The 16,198-nt window shown below is 45.3% G+C and overlaps 2 protein-coding genes across 2 annotated transcripts in view; both read left to right on the top strand.

The window, feature by feature from the left end:
• The window catches only part of LOC126537026 (fatty acid hydroxylase domain-containing protein 2-like), an 87,120-nt gene that overhangs the window by 13,095 nt on the left and 57,827 nt on the right, over positions 1 to 16,198 (top strand). Inside the window, exon 2 of the mRNA XM_050184138.3 lies at positions 6,681 to 6,880. Coding sequence (XP_050040095.2) covers positions 6,756 to 6,880 — 125 coding nt within the window. The 5' untranslated portion in view covers positions 6,681 to 6,755. The remainder of the gene's footprint in view (positions 1 to 6,680; positions 6,881 to 16,198) is intronic.
• Positions 10,462 to 13,979, top strand: LOC140217094 (uncharacterized). The gene has a single exon (XM_072287512.1). It carries the CDS (start codon positions 11,420 to 11,422, stop codon positions 12,824 to 12,826), a length of 1,407 nt encoding a protein of 468 aa, XP_072143613.1. The 5' UTR covers positions 10,462 to 11,419; the 3' UTR covers positions 12,827 to 13,979.

The raw sequence follows: 16,198 nt of genomic DNA, 5'->3' as shown, positions 1-16,198 counted from the left end.
TACTTTGAGGTTCGCGTCGCTCAACCGCTGTGGTCCCACGGTAGCCGTAGGACTCAGGGGGTTCACGATGAAAGAGTCAGGAAACGCCCCATTCCTCAGAGGGAGACGCACATGCATAAACACAGTGACACAAATGCCGCGGCATTCGAAAGCAGCACCTTACCTTATACTATTATCAACTTTTGTCAATTCTTCAAATATGTTATGGAACAACGGTTTAGTTGACATTTGCACACCTGCTTCGCTCAAAAGGGTTACCCTGACACGAAAAGCATGTATGCGCTCGGTAATGCTCCCGCGTTTAAGGAAATCGGCTAACATTTGCGTCTAGTCGCTAACTTGCACTTTACCGCGGGCTAACGTCACGTTTCTTTTGCCCTTGCGCACACAGTCGTCCGACACGCTTCTTACTACTGACGCCATTTCCGCGCCTGAGTGCGCCATTACTCATGACAGAAGGCCGAGCTTTCTCGTCCTGTGTTTGCTTTGCTTCTCGCGATTACGCTCACGTCAAGCGCAGGGAAGAAAGGAACTACAGGCGCTTTTCAAGCTTTCTGTTCTGGTTGTCTTCGAACGGCACATTTCATTCTTGGCTAGCTTTAAACCGAGACGAACGCAAATCCGTTTTTTTTAGTTCATCTCTTTCTGGGAAAACTCGACGTCCATTTTTCTTGCGGATCCGCTTTTGGCCTGTCAGAACGACGAGGCTCAACGACGAGGCTCTGACGTTTCCCGAGAGGCGACCGTTACACTCTGTCGTATCCTCATGAGGCTCGAAAACAGCTTAGGGACACTTTTCAAGTCGACTCTTATTGCCTATACTGGTAAATTGCGGACGTGAAAAACTTGTTTTCCGCATATGTATCGAGGTTAGACGCCGAAAGCAACGTCTCCACGTACGTGGACAAAGTACCGTCTCCTCATGTTTGTTATATATGGTAAGAAAACTCTCTAGGGATGATAATGATGATGATGTTCTTAAAGATGGCGCAAAACCACTGTTGAGGTTTCGAGTTACTTTTTGAAGCCTTCGTTTTCTCCCTTGTTAAGACCGTCGTCTGAACGCTCGTTATTCTTTCTTTGGCCCGTTAGAATACTGTAGTGGGGCGTTCTTGAAGGCTAGTTGGTATGCTTGAAGGAAAGTTAAAACTGCGCGAAAAAAAAAAAAAGCGAGGACAAGCGGAAGGAACACACTCGTGGTGGGTTGTGCGTTCCTTCCGCTTGTCTTCGTTTCTTTCGCTCAGTTTTGACTTTCCTTTTCGAATACTGCAAAGGATGCTACATATACCTTACCGCTGAAATTCGGCACATTTTCGTTTTTCCGCGCGCATCGCTGGTCACCCTCATCGGCTAGCTTATATAGGTGCCGGCCGATAAAGCATCCACCAGGAGGCGCATCTCCAACGGGCGCCGCGTCTGTTCCGCACCCACAATGTGTTCACGCAATGAATCCCAACGGTAACGTATACCGTGAGGTGGTTTCTAGTTTAGGTTAGGTTAGGTTAGGTAATTAAGTGCGTATGGTAGCGCTGGTCTGAGTGACAACCACGCGATGCCGTGCCGTGAGCGTCGTCACGCGTGCGCGTAGTATTCACCCTCTCCTCTTTCCATCTTTACAGCCTCTCACCCACCTCTCCTGGGTAAGGCAGCAAACAGGGCGTTCGTCCGCTCGCTCTCCCTCTTTACCACTTCTCTCTTTCTCTCTCCCATTTCTTTCTGTTTCTTTTTTTTTGCTCTCTTTACAGTAGAACACGATTATAATGAGCGGACATGTTCTAAATAAAAAGTTCGGTGTGTGACGTATTCTGATATATTCAAAAGTGCCTATAACGAACTCAAACGTCCTCTGGCAATGCGTTCGTTGTACGGTATATAGATCTGCTATATCCAGTGAAAAATAGATGCAAGAAAGGAACCCATTTACTGAAAGCTGAACCCCGTGAAGTAGGCAGTAAGTTTGGCCGGTGTCTCAGCTTATAGCGTGTGGTCTCCCCCTCCTAGCGTAACAAAATAAATAAAGATAGCTCCCCTCTGCGCTGCCTTCGCCGCATGCACGTGACTTTGTGGTGCTGGCAGTGGTGGCGCCGAGTTCGATATATCTGATGTTCAGTTCGTTTTGAATTTACGATATTGTTGGCCATAAGGCCGTTGCAGAGTGGAATTTAAGGCATCACAAATACAAAACTGGTTGTTACAACAAAAATAAGTTGTGAAACATACAAACTATGTGTTACTATAGTAAATCACATCGATTAAGTATCACTAATAGAAAACGGGTAAAAGTCATAATTTGAGCAGTAGTTAAAGAATATAAACTGGGTGCTACAACTCTAAATTACATCACTGAAGAAAAAAAAAGAGAGAGAGAGAGAGAGAGAGAAATGAGATACGAAAGGCAGCTAGGGAGGTTAACCGGAAGATATATATGCAGTTTGCTACCCTGCACTGGGGAAGGGGTAACGGGACAGAAAGATAAATGAATATGCGCATACATAGAAAGAGAGAGAGAGAAAGAGATTTCAGAAAAAAGGGGAAAAAAGAAAAACACGCACACACATATAATCGAAGTACCCGTCATAGAAAACAGGCAGAATAAGAAATTGTACATTAGAGTACACTATAGTACATCAGTAACGTGACAGTGATAGAAAACAGATAAATTAATAGGTTTAACAGTAATATAGCACGTTGGCAATCACTTTTCTAATTCATGAAAAGCACTCAAATTCATATGCATGCATTTTTCGAAGATTCCAGCTGAGGTGCATTGCACAATCGATGATGGCAGGGCGTTCCAGTCTCTTATACTTCGAGGCAGAAATGAATATGCATATGCATATGCGTCAATATGCAGCTGTGGCACAACGAACATTGAGTTATGCTTTTTCCGGAGTATTCACTTTTTTTTCGATGTTAAAATGGTGTTTAGAAAGCAAAAATAGGAATTATAGTCTTGCCTCTAGGGGCCGCTGTGATAGAGGTGGTATAGTTGAATCAGGTTTAACATCTCTCTTACCGAGTCGGCGGAGGAATATTTGGACAAAATAAACTGTGCAGCCCTTCTTTGTACCTCTTTCGCGTTCGTTTATTCGACCCACTTGGAACGGGTCCCATATAATGCTTGCGTACTCTAACGTTGGCTTCACATAAGTAAAAAAAAAACGTGGTTAGTTTGACAGATTGAGGCGCTTAAGCTTCAACTTCCTGCGCAGAACCTGAGGTTTTTTTTTGGCAGTGCTCCTGATATTTGTGACAACCGTTTTCAAGCCTAGGTTCTTGGTGATAGTTAGTCCTAGGTATTTGAGTGTATCAAATGTAGCGAGTAATCGGGAATCACAAAGTATTTGTGATCTAGGGCATTCTTTATCTTGTTGGATACCCTGAAAACCAACTGTCTTTTGTTCATTTATCTTCATTTTCCAGTTTTCACACCGCATTTCAATGCAGCAAGAGCGTCGTTGAGCGATTTTTTTATCATGGATGTCATTAATTTTCGGGTAAAGTAGACAATCATCTGCGTACAAACGTACGGCGATGTTTTCACTAATAACGGAACCGATACCATTCATGTATGCCAAAAATGAAACAGGACCTAAAACAGACCCCTGCTTTACGCCTGAGCTCACAGTAAGGGTGGTCGATGTTATGCCATTCACTTCCACATACTGCGTTCTACCGGACAGATATGCGTGGATCCATTCTACTGAATTGCGATTAATTCCCCATTTGTGCCAACTTACTGATTAATAGAGACTGAAGGACTCTGTCAAAGGCTTTAAAGAAGTCTAAACAAATCGCGTCAAGTTGTTTTTCGTTATCCAAAGCGCTAGGAAAGTCATTGATAGTTTCCATTAGCTGCGTGTTGGTAGAAAGGCGTTGGCTAAACCCGTGTTGGTTTGAAAAAAAGAGGTTTTATGTTCACAATAAGTGTATATGGATTTCGATATAATATTTTCGAGTAGCTTGCAGAAGCACAGGTCAAAGATATGAGACAATAATTTTCAATTTGCTGCTTGTCACCTGTTTTATGTATTGGGATTAATTTTGCCACTAGTCAATCGTCCGGAAGTCGCTTTTGAGCGATCGATGCAGTAAATATTATTTCCAAGTAGTGGGCGCTACACATTCCGCTTATCTTCGTAAAAATGCGTTCGGTATTTTATCCGGGCCGACAGATTTTTTTTTTCAGCCATGTCCAAAATAAGAGACAAAGTTCCTTCGTACTTAACTGTTATGTCAGGCATTGGTGCGCAATGGTACTGATATCGAAGAAGGGACAATGAACCAACTTGATCTGAAGCAGTAAAAACTGACTGAAATTATGAATTAAAGCATGACGATATTACCGCGGGGTCATTCACAAGCGCATTGTTTACGACTACGCTGTAATATTTTCTATCACTTTCCGATAGGTAGCGCCAAAGATGTTGCGGGAAAATTTGTGAGTGTTTCTCGGTGATATTTATTTTTGGCTTCTGTCAGCATGTTCCGTAGTAGCGCTGACATGCTCGATATTTTGTGACGATTCCTTTCCTTTTTCTGTCTTTGGCGACTGATCCTTCGCTTAAGGTGGATGATCTCGCGAGTAATTCATTGTTTTACAAAGTAAGTTTCGCTTTATAGAATAATTCGCTTTATCCGGATTCAACTGTGTGTACCTTCCACATTGTTTTCTCTTAACGCTTAATCTAACAAACTTGGCTGCTCAGATTTTTTTATTCAGCTTCTTATTGGATAACGTTGTCTCAAACTTTCACAATTCTGCGCCATTTCAGAGACTCCCAGTACAAAGCTTCGTGCGTGTTCAAGTCCCTCGGTTAGTTCTATCGTGCCCGCAGGGAGGCGTAACAGTTCATAACACCGCCACTGTCCCCGAGTTTTTCTCCAAACGATTCTTCCTCCCAACTCGATTTCACTCCTTTGTTTATTTTTTGTTATTGTATTTGCCAAACTAGTTTCACGGTTCCCGCTTCATTGGCATTTAAGCTGCTGCTCTTTGTACTGGAACGGCTTCTTCCTTTTGAACAAGTAGAAACTCCTTTCCTTAAGACGTACTCCGGCCATCCACGGTCTTAAAATCGTCCTCTTGTACGTAGTATCTGCAGGGCAGTGCCTTTAGCGGGTCTGCCTTGCTGAGATAAGCTTCACAACGACTGTTGCAGCAAAAGCAAGGAGAAGTCGTGTACTTTCTAAAGTAATTTAAAGACGATAAAGTAGGGCGACAAGTCGCAACAGTCAAAGTGAATCTGGTCAACATGGCCCTCTCGAGATGGCTAAAGCCAAAGGTACTCGAAAAAACAAAAACAAATAAAAAGTCTAAACATGACAAAACTGGGGCCTGGTTTCCCTGGTATGACAAGATCGATCGATACTGAACAGCCGCTTTGTGTACACTGTTAAAAAAATAAATGAAGAAAGAGTCGTTCCTTTGAGATTGAAAAGGGTCTCTTAGGAGACATCGGAATTGCGCCTGAGGCTGTTTCTTTTGTTAAATTTTTTATCTGGGGCTTATTATTTCATTTATTTTTACCTTGACGAAAGCTTAAGCCTGCTTGAACTTGTCTTTGAGGTCATGGGATCAGAAACAACGTTGTTTCAAACAATGTCCTTTTTTTTTATTCTCCGTAAGCCGTCATGTGAACGGAGCGATACACCTCTTTGCTCAAAAACATGTTTTCACTCTTGTGTAAGTTGCTCAGTGGGCTCAGTATAGAAGGGCGGATACGTGTAAAATGTGACTTTTATTCCGAATCCGCTTCCACGGAGTCATGCGAACGTAAAATTCTGGCCTGAAACATTGACAAGTTAGTAGCGCAAAAGAAAAGAGTGATCTAGTAGCGACGCCGACGACGATGACAACCACAACAGCAACTACAAAACGAGACGTTGGCGTTTGCTTTCATTACGAAGCTCAAATGCCCGATAGTTGTAGAGCGAAATCTACACAATGAGTGTATTTTATTTTCAGGCTATACTAAGACTATACCGGAGAGAGAGAGAGAGAGAGTAAGAGGGAAAAAGAAGGCACGGGCATTAAATCAGAAAGTGTCTGGGGGGGGGGGGGCGCTACTCTACACTGGGGGAGGGGAAGAGGAAGAGGAGATATTTCAAAGAGTTGTGGCTGGAATGCATAGTAGTCTACCTTTTCAGATGCAAGTTTTTCCAATACTTTAATTTATCTTTAACGAAAGGAAGAGAGCGGGCATGGCGCACTGCTCCGCGTAGAATGAAGCATGAAGCACAATACAATATTGTAGGAAATATTGCAAGCATGGACAGGTGATGCTGTGCAAGAAAGCTATGAAATCTTTACTTTTCACTTTTTCAAAACTTTATTGAAAGCTTTATAATTTTTTTTATTTGTTTCGTGCCCTTCATATAAGTTGCACAGGCAAGGAAAGATTGTAAAACGGTTTCTTTTTTAACTGCAAACAACGCCGACAACACTATCAAGGAATCGACAGGTACCATTAACTGAAGTAAACAGAGAGAGCGATGATTAAAATTATGGGGCTTTACGTGCCAAAACCACGATCTGACTATAAGGCACGCCGTAGTGCTCATAAGGCACGCCGTAGTACGGGCTAATTTTGACGGGTGGTTTGATGTACACGGGTGTTTTTGCACGTTTCTAATAACATGTTTGAAATAGACTACTTGGTACTGGCTTTCTCGCGCAGGTGGAAGGAACGTGAACCAGCGCAATTCCGTCGTCGTCATCAGCGTCTTAGCCAGTGCCGCAGAACGCCGCGTGCATGACCGTTGTCGCCCGGGCAGCAGACCGCGCTGGTCGGAGGCAGCGCTACGTCATCCTCGGTTCCCTCCTAACATGGGCGGCGCTGCTCGCGTTCGCTTACGTATGGAGTCCCTCTATCGTCAGGTGAGCAGTAGTGCGATTTTATCTGTTTAGTGCGATAACAACTATACGGACACTCCAGGCGCATTTTTGTCGTCGCCGTCGCCGTGATGTTACGTATAAAGTCCAATGGCGATAACACCATGCATCGCTGCGCGTCGTATGCTGTATGTGCGAGTGCAAGCACGCGAGGGAAGCGGACGATCGCGGCTCAATCTGGCTCGTGCAAAGGAGAAAGCGGGGAGCAAACGCGCCGTCTTCCGTCGCGCCAAAGGTCATGGGGGGATAGGAGGAAGGGAGGGGTGGCGGCGTTGCGCTCCGGCAGCAAGTGCTCATTTCGCGACCGGGTACAAGGGAAACTGACGATGGAAACGTGGAAAGTGGTGAGATAGCACCGGAGGGAGTGAGGGCGGAGTTTTTTTCCTTCCTTCATGGAGGGCGACTTCGACTCCGCCAGTAAGCGCGTCGCACGGCTAGCACGGCCGCGCGCGCCGTATCTTGAAAGGGATCTGCAGACGGCTCGTAACTTTGTGCGGGCTGTGTTATCGCCGCTCTTGCGTTGAAGCGATAGACCATGCGAAGGTCACTTCGCTCGCTACTGCTGCCGCACTTACTCGCACCAGCTTCCAACGTTTTGCAGCGACTGTCCATGCTCATCCAGTGTGATATGTTCATGTATGCTTGTGCACGCTGGCGCCATGCTTGTTAATTCAGTTAGTAAACAAATGTTTCCAAGTTTACACTGCCGATAAAACTACTACCCTCACTTCTCATAGCTGTCTACTAATTTGCTATCGCAGTCGCGAAACTGCGACTTCTTTAGTTAATTTGTTTACATTTGCAGGATACTGCAGGCCAGGGTGTAATTACCAACTGGCCCGGCTATACGCCTTGCTTCAGTATATCTAACGCAAATAGGAATGGATTATTAGTTGCTGCACCCCCTTCTGTCACGTTGAATACGTATGTTTACGGGACTTGTTTTTGCCGCTTCTGTCTAGGGGTGCATAAGAACAAACGGCAGGCTTTGAGCGGCAGGTCAATAGAGCTATTTGCTTATCCAACATGGCTATTATTCGCTTCAGTACGCTGATTGTATCTACACATGATCACTTTGACGAAGACACTAGACCGCGTATGATGCATTGTTGGGCGTTCTGCGTTCCGTCAGCAATACAGATAGTTTTTCCTTTTTCGTAATACTTGCGGCCAATAACGCAATTTTTCATGCGCTTTGAGTACGTCCTTCATTTTCTTTAAACAATAAAAAGACGCTACATGAGTGATTGTGCACTAATCCGAGAATTAATTACGCTCATTAGAAAAGGCATAAAATATCGTCCTGTCACCTTGACTTCCTTTGAATAGAGTTTACCGCGCCTTGGCATAAAATTATGTAACTTTCATGCCCGTTTGTCGACACATCGTCACAATTCTTGACTGAATGGGATGTACTCTGCAGACTGCAGTAACGAGAAAATTAGTTCAAGTGAAATAATATTATTTCATGTTCCAGTGACATGAGTTGTAGGACCCGATTAGCAGGGATTGAATGAAATCAAGTTATATTATTAGTATGATTACTTTATGTGATAACATATATACACTTGAAGGTGAGGAAAAGGCAAGCAAGGCTCAGGCTGGCAACTGCAGCCGAAAAGGGGCAGAACTTCTGCCAACTTTTCAGAAAGGAGGGCACAGAAAAATGGAAATGAAAGTTGTGAAGAAGGGAAGTGAAGTGCAAAGAAGGAACAAGATGGCATGTCTGACTAAATAGAGGGGGAAATGTGACAAAATATTGAGTACAGCCGGTCACTGCAGATCGCGCTACTAGAGGAATGTTAGAAAATACAAGAAATAAAATCCGAGGTCTTGGCCATCGAAAACAAAGAAAAGATAAAAACGTGAACCTAAGTTAATTACTTTTAGAAAAGTAAGGAGAGCGCGATGGGCCTGATCGTGTCGAGACGCACGACCACTGGGGTACAAACATTCGTCGAGTGTCGCACACCGCAGGCCAAGGAGGTGATAGTCCCTCACCCAGCGATGTGCGCTGCGCAATGAAAGCGGGACACTCCAATACCAGGCGCTGAAGTGTCTCGCCCCAACCGCAAGACGCACACGAAGCACAGTCGACGCGTCCCTGTCGCTGTAAACGTTCACGCACGAGAACATATGCCAACTGTTAGCTTGATTAGCAGGGCTCTAGGGCGACAAGACAAGCCTCGACCGCTAACACGGAGCAGTGACGTTCTATTTGAGACGCGCTAGTCTGGGCGTTGCTTGACGAGGTGATGACGACTCAGCAGACGAGCGTCATCAATCTCGCACAAGATTTCCGGGCAGTCACAGTCGTTGTGAGCGCCAATTGAAGCCAACCGACCAGCCTCTTCATTTCCGGCCTGCAGCTCATGTATTTTTATTACTTGAGTCTTGCGTTTCCGTAATTTTGTAATTACTGTGAATGTAACTCTTCGATGTTATAACTTGGTTCAATTTGGTGCCTTCGCACGTACGAATGAAGTTATACAATGCAATAGTTACATTTACTGCAGTGACAGGAAGAAAAACATTATAGAAAGGAAAAACCGAATACATAGGCTGCGTTTGGATTATGAAAAGCTGACAAAGCATAACGAAGCTATAACGTGCATATAAAAATGAGAATTCACCTGGTTTGGTTACAGGCAAAACATTTCAGTGGACACTGGTACACATTAGTAGAAGTGAATATATCCACAGACGGATCGTTTCATTCAATGACTGTATTTCAGAAGAAAGGAAAACTTGTAGCTGGTGTGCGAGCGACAACTGGATTTACAAGCATACTGTAGGGGCTGCTGACGCCTGGTATTTCATATAATTAATGGAAAAATAAAATACATTGCTGGTTCACATTGCCGAATCCCGAATTTTTGAGGTACTGTAGAGGGGAAAAAAGAAGCAAGGACAGGCTGACTTTAAGTTAGCTAAATTACATACTAATACGTTTACGTGTAGCCCGTTGGTCTTGCCGTAACCTCTCTTTTTGTTCCACGCCCGTCCACCTACTTGATCCAGAAAATCTCGCTACTTTGATTTTGTACTGTAATATAAGTTTTTCAGCATCCTTTAGCTTAACAGTGCTTGACGATTCACCGCATTGTGCTTATAATTACAAGCCATTCGCATTACCACGATGTGACCATTACAATTTGAAAGAACCCTTGTCAATGGTGCGTATTGATGACACCTTAGAGCGTCCTATATATTTGGCATATAATGCATGTTGGGACTTAACTACTCGGTAAAAAGCTAAGCGCTTAGTATATGGTCATCTTTAGGGATCTGTTGAAGTAAACCAATGCAACATTGCTTTGCTTTAAACTGAGCAAAGTAATGGTAGGCCATGAAGTAGAATAATGTTATTGTTTGTACACCATGGCGAATATGTTAAGTTGGCCACTATAATTGGATTACTCCTTACAACGTTCTGCTATAGCGCTACTGTTCCACACAGTTATCGTTACACGCCTAGAACAGTTACCGCATGTGCGTGAGCGATGTGGATTTGTCAGCGCGCACCTGGCAGCAGCCATGCGGTAACAACACTAATTCAGTTCAATTCACTTCAATTTTAATAACCTTAATCAAAACTTCAAAGAATACTCAGAAGAATGTTTGGACCCATAGCCACCAAGGCTATATTACCGGATCCAGCAACCATATGGGAATTAAAAAGAAAACAGCATGTAGTAGCATATCAATACATTTAACTTAATTCATCGATACTTCCTTAACTAGACAGCAATACTTAGTGCTTAATAATGTTTTTGAACGTCAAATTTTTTTAAACACCAAGAAAAAGCTCTTCAGAGATTGCAAAAAAACTGTGTGAGACCTTGATGTTGTGGGTATCTAGAATTACAGAGAAGATCGCCATAAAATCCTAGAAGCTGCCTTGTATATAGCAGAATCAATATAGTATATTGCGAACAACAGGAAAACATAAACAATTATTGTTTGCAGCTCTCGTATTGCGGGCTGGAAAAGTAAATTTGCCCGCAGGGAGGGGATGGCTACATTTTATTGCGCTATATGTGCATTGAGCAGCCTTCATTCTATGAAGCGAGTCTAACGGTAAAACCTTAGTTGAGCGAAAAAAGGTTTGCTGCTATTTGTCACTTGAAAATATATCGTGACACTGTATGGTGACAAGATTATGCTGCCAATAACCTGCCAATATCAATGATATAATTCCTGAAAGTGTCCACCGTTTCTTGCTAATGGAAACTGAGCTCTTTCTGAAGTGTTTGTCATTCATATGTCGAAATATTCTTGGTCCTCCTTTTTTTTTCTCGGCTTCCATTTATTGCGGAACTCGCGGCGCTTTGGGTGGCGTTAGGCCGAGTAGGAGTCGCAGACAAAGCGCTGCATGGTTGGTGCGGTCGCCTTCGCGTTGTGCCATAGCCAGCAGGTCATCGCGCGCGACTCGTCCACAGGGCTCGTAGGATGCTTCCAAGATGGACGCCGAGCAGAGCCTCGCGGAAATGAACGCGAGTATCTAGGACACTAAGGAAATTAATGGCGAGGAGCAGGAACGGCCGCGAGGACGAACGTAGTCTTCGTGCGTCGAACGGGAAACGACTACTGTGTATAAGAGCGCGAGCAATTTGGATGGCTCTTCATTCGCAGTCGCACTTGCGGTGCTTGTATCCACTCGTCATGTTCGTCCGTCAAGTATTCCCCCTCGGTGCTGTCCTCGGGCTCTGCGCGATCGGCCTGGCACCGCTGTACCGTCCGACGTGGGCGCATCAAGTACAGGATCTCCGGGAAGTGTTCCGGTTTGCGAGATGTCGCGCCACTTGCCTCGGTGAGCTTGGCCTGAAGACGGATAAAGACGACATCGAATGCGCGCCAGACAAGGAGTGCAACATGTGTTGGGACGTGTGCGAGTTCTTCTACAAGGACTTCGAAGTTTGGAAACACATGTGCACCGTGGACGAATTATGTTTTCCCGGCTGCCAACAGGCCTGCTCGTTCTGGCACAAGACGTCAACGAAGCTACGCCCCGGCACCGCAGTGACTAGCCACACCGAGGAAGAGTACTCGGGCGTGTTCTCTGAGCCTCCGCTGCTGGAGGCGCGTGGAGTACATGACGTGCGTGTGACCTGGTCCCGGCCTCTGAGCTCCCAGGACCACCATATCGAGCGAGCGCTAGTCTACGTGCTCTTTCTCAGAGGGCTTCTCGACGATCAACGCTTCGGGGACGCCGAGCAGACGCTGTACCACAACGCCACCTTGAGCCGCAGCAAACTCAAGCAGGCCTCGGAGCTCGAGATCGTCGCACTCTCGCCGCAGGGCGTCTTTGCTCAAACTCGAGTGGCGTTGGACCTGGACTCGGCAGACTTCGACTCCGTGCAGGCGGACGCCTCCGTCGCCAGTTCGCTTCCCTCCTTTGCCGCTCCGAAAGTGATCAATCTGAGGCACACCGGCGGGCACCTGGTCGAGGTCGACATCGCCTGGGACTTCGACATCTCGCCGGAGGCCAAGAAAGTCAAGTACGAGGTCACGTGGAAGGTCCTTGGCGAGACGGCGGACGTGACAGGCCACATGTACACGTCGCGGCAGTCGGCCACGTTGAAGCTGTGGGAGGGAACTTCGTACTCGGTCTTCGTCCGACGCCTGTCGCCTCGGACGGGCGAGCCCGACGCTGAGACGCTCTCTCGATTGGTCGACGCACCCGTCGCCGAGCCCGAACCGAACGCACGAGACGCCGCCTCAACGGCAAGCTGCGTGCGCGTCGAGGTGGTGGCGGCCTGCGCCGTCTTCGCCGCGGGCATCCTTTTCGCCTGCATCTTCGCGCTGGCCTTGATCACGATGCGAAAGTCAATCAGGCCCAAGGGAGAACACCCCGCACTTACCAAGTCCCCGTCCACGCACAAAGGTTGTCCCAAGCGGCCGCAGCAGACGAGGCTCCCAGCTGTGTAGCGGCGCCAAGACTGTTCGGCGTCCATCTTGGAAGCGGTCCTACGAGCCCCGTGGACGAGTCGCGCGCGATGACCTGCTGGCTAAAGCACAACGCGAGAGCGGCGGCACCAACCAGCGGTTCGTCTACGACGCCCAGTCGGCTCGAGGGACCGTGAATTCCTGACATGCGCAGTTGGCAAGCACATATGTGCTGCAAAAAAAAAAAAAAAAAAAAAAAGTCGCGAGTCCCCAATCTACAGAAAATTGGTACTCTTCCGACAAATGTCAGAAGACGCGCTTCTCTTCAAAACCACCTTACGCGGAAATTGGCGCTTCTATTGGCAAGGCGGTTCTATTCTGCACCATTGACGACAGCGTCAACCCACATATCGTTCTTCGTTGCCGAACAGGTCCGTCTTGCAAGGTCGTGGGTGAAGTGTTGCAGAGTCGGACTGAGTGTTCCGTGTAAATTTAGAATGATATAGACGCTCTCGTGTGCACCATACACCGTTGAGACTATGCTGCGTCCGGTATGAGTGCTTCTATACTGAAAGTTGGACAGTTTAACTGACAAGGCGTGCAGTCTCATGTTAATTTCAATATGTATGTATATATCATGGAGCTTCATCAAGGAATTGAAAAGCGCATGCTCATAAATGCTTTAACTACACGTGGGTCATAACTAATCCTGTCACAAAGACTGTGGCGTGGCCTACATCTCCGAACTTGAAAACCTTAAGACTGGCCTAAATTGGAACCGATATAACGTAGCCAATGCTAACTCGGGTTTGAAAGCAGTACCGGTATATCACCCGAAGACGAAGACATGCCAATATATGCACATTCAGACGGGACGGGACGAATAGGGCAAGTGGTAATTTCCCTGGCATTTACGGGCGCGCGCATACACTGCGCCATATAAACCGCGCTTAAGTAAGCGTCATTGACTTTCGATGTTCCTTTCTGTGTGAACAAAGGAGGAGTATGAGCCAGGGAATGCAAAACTTTCGTGTCTCATCTGACTGTCGCGTGTTGTGCACCACTTCAGCCAGCATCTCACATATTGCAACAATGTGTCATCATCCTGCCTTTTCTGTAGCGATTATCGTATTATGTAATCTCTTATGTTTAGCCCTTTTATTTATTTCCCATTAAATGGTGTTGCCTTTTGTCATCGTAGATAAGTATATTTATCTTGCTTTAGCGCCTGCAAAATACTTTGTCATCCACATTAGACTTTCGTATTTATTTCATTTAATCGAAGAGCTGCTCTGAAACATAGTGCAATAAAGAGAGTCAAATAACATTATTATAGTCTGCATTGTGGACATCGCTGTCGTAAGTAACGCAAACGTGCACTTCCTGAGTGCTATTGCGAAGTATAGGAAAGTCAACCCAAATAAAGAGTTGTTGTTCGAAGTATGGTGCTGAAAAGTTGTACATATATGTAATGTTATGTGTCTACTTCTAATATAAGGCCCATTTTTGTTTATTTGTCCGGGTTCCAGTTTTATGCACATTTCCTTTAATCAATTTTCTGCAATGTATTGCAAGATATTGGTTACTCAGATTTCGCTAAAACAGGGCATCTATGGCTTCTGTGTAATTCAAGAAATGCCATAAAGCCAACGTTATTGCTTTGCCTATCCTGAAACAAGAGTTGCGAGACTTCGAACTTAGCACCAAAAGCACACTCTATATATCTTTCTCGAGTTTCAAATGAATATTCTTTCAACTCTTCTTCTAAGGTAGGCGGAGCAATGGAGTTGGTCTTTCGGAATTCATTGAATCATGCAGAAGCCATTGATAACATGTTTAACGAAATCTGAGGAAATCGTAGTTTGCAAATCTATGCACAAAATAATTAACGGAAGCTAGCATGGAATTAGAACCAAAGGGGATAAACAAAAATGGACACTCATATTCGAAATAGGCGCATAGCATTACATACATAAACACAACTATTCAACACCCTACCTCGAAGACACTTAAGTATCCTTACGTTATTTAAACGCCAAAGCATTATGGCTTCATTAAGTTACTTTATTTATTTATTTACTTATTGTTGCGTACAGAAGTCGTGGGCCGTTAACAGCATGTTGAAAAGAAAAACTCAAAATATAAAGACAGTTAGCAACAAGCATTCAATGTTTACAGAGAGTTGTGTATATATATATATATATATATATATATATATATATATATATATATATATATATACATAAAAGGGGGAGGGGAAGGATGAAGGTTACCTTAAATTAAAACGTGCATCTCTCTAAAAAGGCCCCGAGGGAAAGTGAGCGTGCAATCGCACAACCAAGTTGCCGGGCAAAGAGGGGGGTGGGGGGGGAGAGGGGTACTGTCGCTCGCTCGACCACTCCTTCAGGCTCTTCGCTTACATTGACAATCATTGTCGATGCTTTTGGGTAATTTTCTTTTCAAACTTTTTAAACACATGATCAATCGAATATGCAGTGATAAACAATGGTCGAACAAGATATATCGATGGAGCCAATGTTTCGACAAGCGGACCTGCTTTTCGGTCAGGGGAACAGCTCAAATACACAGTTTCTTTGGGCATGTTACTGGTGAACAGTTTTCAAGTTTAACCGTGTTTAACGTGTTTAACGAGTGCAAGCTATTTAAGCGCGTTATCGCATACGCAGCTTATTGGGAATGTCAGCTAAAGAAGGTCACAGCACAAAACTTCCCTGGAGATCTCGCTAGTGAGTGAAACAAACCTACCAGTACTGTACCCGGTGTTCAAGTGGTCTCTGAACAACTGAACAGCATTCGCATGCAATCTTGTGGCGAAACTGCCTTCATTAGCAGGCACGTATATTCTGAATGGCTGTGCACAGCAGCAGGGTAAGACCACGCTATTGTCTTTCCTGCTACCTTCTCAGGCAATACGAAAACAGGTACCTAAATATGCACGGTGAAGTTTGCCTTCCCGAAATATTCTTCCAGCTCTCTTTCTGACCCTCCCCCCTTTTCCTCTTCCTCCTTCCCCGCTTTACTAAAATGATTGTGTGTCTCAAAGACACCTTTCGTTTTGCATATTCATGAAGTCTTTTATTCTTTAGCTCAAGAACAGGCTGCTTAGAGAGTCACACATGGCTGCTTTCCAACGCCACTTGTGGGAGCATGAACGTAGCAGTTACTGTCGCAGCATTGGGAAATTATTTGCATTATGCGCGGACAGGAGTTAGGCGACACTCCGGGCGAGGTAAGCGTGGTCGCGAGCCGTACGGGCTATCTGAATATTTTAATTCACGTCGCCGGGCTAGCGGGCACCGGTGTGCGAGCGCCGACAGGCATCTCGAAGGACACGTATTTCGGAAGTTGTAGAGACTTTACCACGTGTTCCTCGCGCGTATGGCACTTAGAAAG

Source organism: Dermacentor andersoni, chromosome 4 (genome assembly GCF_023375885.2).
Source record: "Dermacentor andersoni chromosome 4, qqDerAnde1_hic_scaffold, whole genome shotgun sequence".
NCBI lineage: Eukaryota > Metazoa > Arthropoda > Arachnida > Ixodida > Ixodidae > Dermacentor > Dermacentor andersoni.
This window is presented reverse-complemented; position numbering and strand designations above follow the sequence as displayed.